Genomic DNA, 5,240 nt, shown 5'->3' on the forward strand with positions numbered 1-5,240 from the left:
TTCTTCTTTCTGGGATTCTTTGGAGAATGGCCTTTGGGATACCTGAGCTTATTATGCTGTTAGAGTTGGAGGCCCTAGATTCAGGACCTGAGTTCAAATCCCATCCCAGACACTTATTACCTGTGTGACCTTGGGCAAGTCACTAACCCTGTTATCTCAGCTCCTCATCTGGGAGAAGGAAATGGAAAACCACTCTAGTATCTTATGGAGAGTTGAACATGACTGAAACCACACACACACACACACACACACACACACACACATACACGCACACACACACAAATAGAAGTAGAGGTAGAGGTAGAGGTGGAGGAAGAAGTAATAGGAAGCCTTATTCTATGGAAACCAGATTCAAAATTCACCTCCTCTAGGTAGCCTACCTTAATCAACTTCCCTTCCGCCCCCCCTTACTCATAAACATATAAACTCAGGTTGTTCGAGCTGGAAATGCATTAGAACAGGGGAGTCAAACCCAGGGCCTGCCAGTGGTATCACAAGGTCAGCAAAACTCTTGCTCAAACAAGATTAAAATGTAATTGGGAAATGTTTTAACAAAATAAATAAAAATACAATACTTCATAAATAATGTTAATTTGTGGTTTTCTCAGTCAATATGTGCCCCCTCAGGAATCTGTTTTTATTTGAAATTAACACCATTGCCTTAGAAGTCATATAATCCAACCCTCTGCCCCCATTTTATAGCTGATTTTTCTTCCATTCCATTTTCCCTTGGCACCAATGGACCTGTATATATCATCTTCATTTTCACCCATTTCTATTTCTCTCTGTTTTTGTCTATGCCCGGAGAATGTGTCCAGTCTTGGCTCTCAGACCCTAAAATGGGAGTTCCCTCCAAGGGTATGGGGTATCATGGCGCCCCATTCAACTGAGTGGTCCTAGAGAACAGAGTCCTATTACCATACTCGTCCCCTGGACTGCCAAAGGACAAGTTCCCTGACTATAGGCCTATATCTTTTCCCATTAGCACAGGACCATGCCTCCCCTGTAGACAGGAAGTCTCATGTCTTTTCCTGAGAGTAGTAACTACTTTCACAGCAGGAAAATGAGGTCAGAGGTATGGTAGGATCTCTAAGAGGTCAGATTTTAGGCCTGAACTGGACCTCTCTGTAGTAGCCGCAATGCTCCATCCCGGATCTGTTTGGTCTTCATGCCATAAATAATGGGGTTCAGCATAGGGGGCACCACAAGATACAGGTCAGCCAGGAGTATATGCACATGGCGTGGTACATGTTGCCCAAACCGCTGAGTATAGAAAGAAAAAAGGCCCGGAGTGTAGAAAAGCAAGATGACCCCAAGGTGGGAACCACAAGTCCCAAAGGTCTTGGCTCGTGCCTCCTTGGAAGAAAGGGCTAACACTGCCCGCAGAATAAGAGCATAGGAGAGTGCAATGCAGAGGGAATCAGTGCCCACAACCAGTGTAGCGGCAGTGATGCCATACACATTGTTGGCACGTGTGTCATCACACGCTAGTTTCACCACAGCCATGTGTTCGCAGTAAGAGTGAGCAATCACCTGGTCACAGTAATGCAGCCTTGCCAGCAGGCAGGTCAATGGTGTCATGAGTCCCAGGCCCCTGAACACAGCAGCCGTGCCCAGACGGCCCACAGTCCCCAGTGGCAACAAGGCACCATAGTGTAAAGGACGGCAGATAGCCACGTACCGATCAATAGCCATGGCCAGCAGGATGCCTGACTCCACAGCTGAGAAGCCGTGAATGAAGAACATCTGTGTAGCACAGGCACCAAAAGTGATCTCAGCTGTGCCTGCCCAGAAGAGAGCAAGGAGCCTGGGCACTGTGGAGGTGCAGAGAACCAAGTCAATGGCAGAGAGCATGCAGAGGAAGAGGTACATGGGCTGGTGCAGCCCTGGCTCTGTCCAGATCACCAGCAGGACAGCCAGATTACCCAGGACAGCCATGACATACATGGAGCAGAATGGGAATGCGATCCAGAAGTGGGAGACCTCCAGGCCAGGGATGCCCATCAGGATGAAGGTGGTAGGACTAACATGGCTGTGGTTGTACAGTATCATGGTTTGGTGTAGGAAGGGAGAAGAAAGGGGTTGTTTCCTCCAGTAAAATGGAGGTGGGACAGGGAATGTCACTGGCCTTCTCTGAGCTCCAGGTAGTGTGTCATGAAGAAAAGGAGGCAGCTGAAATCCATCTCTATAGAGACAGGGCTGAAAAGGCACTGTAAGGGATTCAGATTAGGCCTTAAGAATAACTCCTAGAGAGAAAGGGGGCTGTTAGGTACTAGGATCTATTGGAAAGGAGAAAATACAATTCCCTTCTCTGAGGAACAAGAGCTTTCCCCACCTTCCATTGGTCTAACTTAGATATTCTCATATATTGGAGGCAGAGAGGTGGACAAGATGGTCTTTGGCTTTGTTCTATAGTAGCAATGTTTGAAAATCTATCTACTTCATCCTCCTTGCCTCCTACTGGTCCCCTGCCTATTCTCTCCTTCGGCTTTCTGTCCGTCTATCTGTCTGTCTGAGATTACTCACATGGTTAAAGGGCCACGTAGGCTGCAGCACAGAATTCATAAAGATGATTTAAAAGATGAAGACCAATCAGCTGCCAATCCGATCAGTTTTTCCCCGAGACTATCTTTTGTATCTACACCTTCCCGATTTCCACAGCTACCACCTTAGTACAGCCCCAAGGCCACAGGGACTTTTTTTGTTGCTAAACAGAATCTCAGAGTTTGAGCAGACCTTTGATTGATGTCACTCCTCTGCTCAAAGCCCTTCAAAGACTCCCTATCACCTTAAGATAAAAATACAAAATTCTTAGTCTGGCATTTAAGGCCCTTTACAATTTGACTAAAACCTACCTGCTTCTATCCTCATGGTTTATGCTCCAGCCAAGCAGACTACTCTCTGTCCCATTGAAGGATTCTCTAAACTCTCAAGTCTCTGCCTTTGAGTATGATGCTCCCTTTGCCTCAAATGTCCTTCCTCCTTATAACGTCACCCTGTACCCCATCCCCTGCACCTGCTGAATGCCTATCAATTCTTTTTAACTCAGTTCAAATATCAGCTCTTCAATAAAGACTTACCTGAACCACACAATGGTTTGTTAAATTTTTTTCCTCTGCCTTGAACATCACAAAATACTTTGCCTGCCAGCACCACTTAAAGGTTATTTTTTAGACCCTCCAGGCTCAACGAATGTAAATAGTAACTGTTTCTCTTTTGGCCAGCAACCCTGAGGTTCTTCCCCTCCCAGTTTGATTTTTTTTTTATTAAAGGGGCCATCCCTTGACTCACTTCTTAAAGAGGCCTATTCATTGAATGAGTCTTGCTTCACTCAAAGTGAGGACTTGAGAAGATATTAGTTTAAAGGGCCAAGGTCTCCCACTGTATCCTGGGCCATCTCCAGTTGCCCTGATCAACATTTGGCCACTGGATCCAGATGGCTCTGGAGGAGAAAGTGAGGCTGGTGACTTTACACAGGACTCCTCACTCAAAACATAGTCAATACCAAGTCATGTCATCATCTCCCTGATGTCATGGTCCTCTTCAAGAATGAAGGACAAATCACAACAGTTACCAATACATGTGTCACCTATCCCTACTAATCAGCAAGTTCTATGAGAGCAGAAACTATGTCTCGTATAAAGCGTGTACCTCTCCAAGTCTCAGCATAGGGCTATTATGAGATTAGGAAATTAATGGGACTCCTGGTGTAATGAATAGCATTGGACTTGGAATCAGGAGATCTTGGTTCTAATTCCCCATCAAAGACCTGACTAATAGTCCTCAGGCAACTTCTTTCAGCCTCAGTTCCTCATTCATGAAATGGGATGATAGTAGCAGCTACCTGCAGAGTTGTTGTGAGGACCAAATTAAACAACATGTGTAAAGTGCTTTACAAACCTCAAAAGGCTATACAAACACACACACACACATATACACACACACACATACACACACACACATACACACACACAAGCTATTATCATCATTATTATCACTTGTGCTTACAATATCACAGGGCTATTGTAAAGAAAGGGCTGATCAATGTAAGTTATTACTAAGGGTTTTCTCCTTGGATCTTGTCTAGCTGGGAGTTCTCCTACTCCTATTCCAAAACGATGTGCCACAGGATCCTATCTGGAGTTAACTTGAAAAACATCACATCTGAGCTCACAACTGAGTAAGTTTGTTGTTACTGTACACATTCAATCAGTTGCTGAAAGAACACCTATCAGGGATAGCCTAGAGAGCTTTTGTACACTGGCTATAGAGAGCATGGAAAGAGCACTGAGTTGGAAGTGAGAAGACAGAGGTATTCTAGTGTAAGCTCTGCAACTTGCTCACTATGTTACTTTGGGAAAGATACTTCTTCTCTGTGTGCCTCAGTTTACTCACCTACAAAATTAAGGGGTAAGATTGAAATAAAGTTTTCTCCCATTCTGAAATCATAAAATCTGAGAGTCAGAAGAAGCACTGGAGATATAAGATAAAGCGGAGCAAATTTCTCCTTCATATAGGATAATTTAGAGCTATGTAACAAGTGAGCAGTCTCTGCAGTCAAGAACATTCTAGAGGTCTTGGTTTCTGTCTAGTTAATAGAAGATTGCAACATTCAAGGAGTTACTACATTTTCCCCTTGAGTCCAGGGATCCTCTACCACTTTCAAACTGTCTCACCTCAGGCTAGCATCTCCACATCTCTGGACCTGTCTCCTCTTCTATTTAATGGGGATGATGATGTCTGTATCACCTAAACCACAGGGTTGTTTAGGGGATTGAAGGAAGGTCTATATACAATTTAGCTTGTGATCTCTCGCAGAGATGAACCCATTGCATGGTGTATACAAAAGGATTGACTTCTTCCCTCAACATAGACACAACTTACCAAAGCTTGGGGGACGTGATAAAAATCATTGTGGCTCCTCTTCCTATAGGGCTTAGGACATACAGGGCCAGCTGACCTATTTATCCCTAGCTCTAATGACTGCTCCATTGGGAAAAGAAATTCTCCAAGGTAGGATGGGAAGGTTAAAAAAAAAACAAACAAACAAACCTCTGTAAGCTCTGTGTCTGGGGAAGGAGGCACAAATAGCAATCGGGAAATTTAACCCTTGAAACAGAGGTAAAAGTATATGAGCAGAAGCATAGTTGACTGGGAGAGGTGGGGGAAGGGGGAGCCGAGCAGAAGACCTAGCTGTCAGTACTGGCTCTACTACTCACTCCTATGAAATCCTAAGCAAG

At 44.6% G+C, this 5,240-nt stretch overlaps 1 protein-coding gene across 1 annotated transcript; it reads right to left on the minus strand.

The window, feature by feature from the left end:
- Positions 1-1,104: 1,104 nt before the first annotated feature.
- On the minus strand, positions 1,105-2,052 carry LOC114046089 (putative olfactory receptor 52P1). The gene has a single exon (XM_027866327.1). It carries the CDS (start codon positions 2,050-2,052, stop codon positions 1,105-1,107), a length of 948 nt encoding a protein of 315 aa, XP_027722128.1.
- Positions 2,053-5,240: the final 3,188 nt, after the last annotated feature.

Source organism: Vombatus ursinus, unplaced genomic scaffold, assembly GCF_900497805.2.
Source record: "Vombatus ursinus unplaced genomic scaffold, bare-nosed wombat genome assembly UNPS02014780.1, whole genome shotgun sequence".
Lineage (NCBI taxonomy): Eukaryota > Metazoa > Chordata > Mammalia > Diprotodontia > Vombatidae > Vombatus > Vombatus ursinus.

Bases quoted from the DNA above. Each gene is read 5' to 3' on its own strand.
- LOC114046089 (XM_027866327.1), bottom strand. From the start codon at position 2,052: ATGATACTGTACAACCACAGCCATGTTAGTCCTACCACCTTCATCCTG.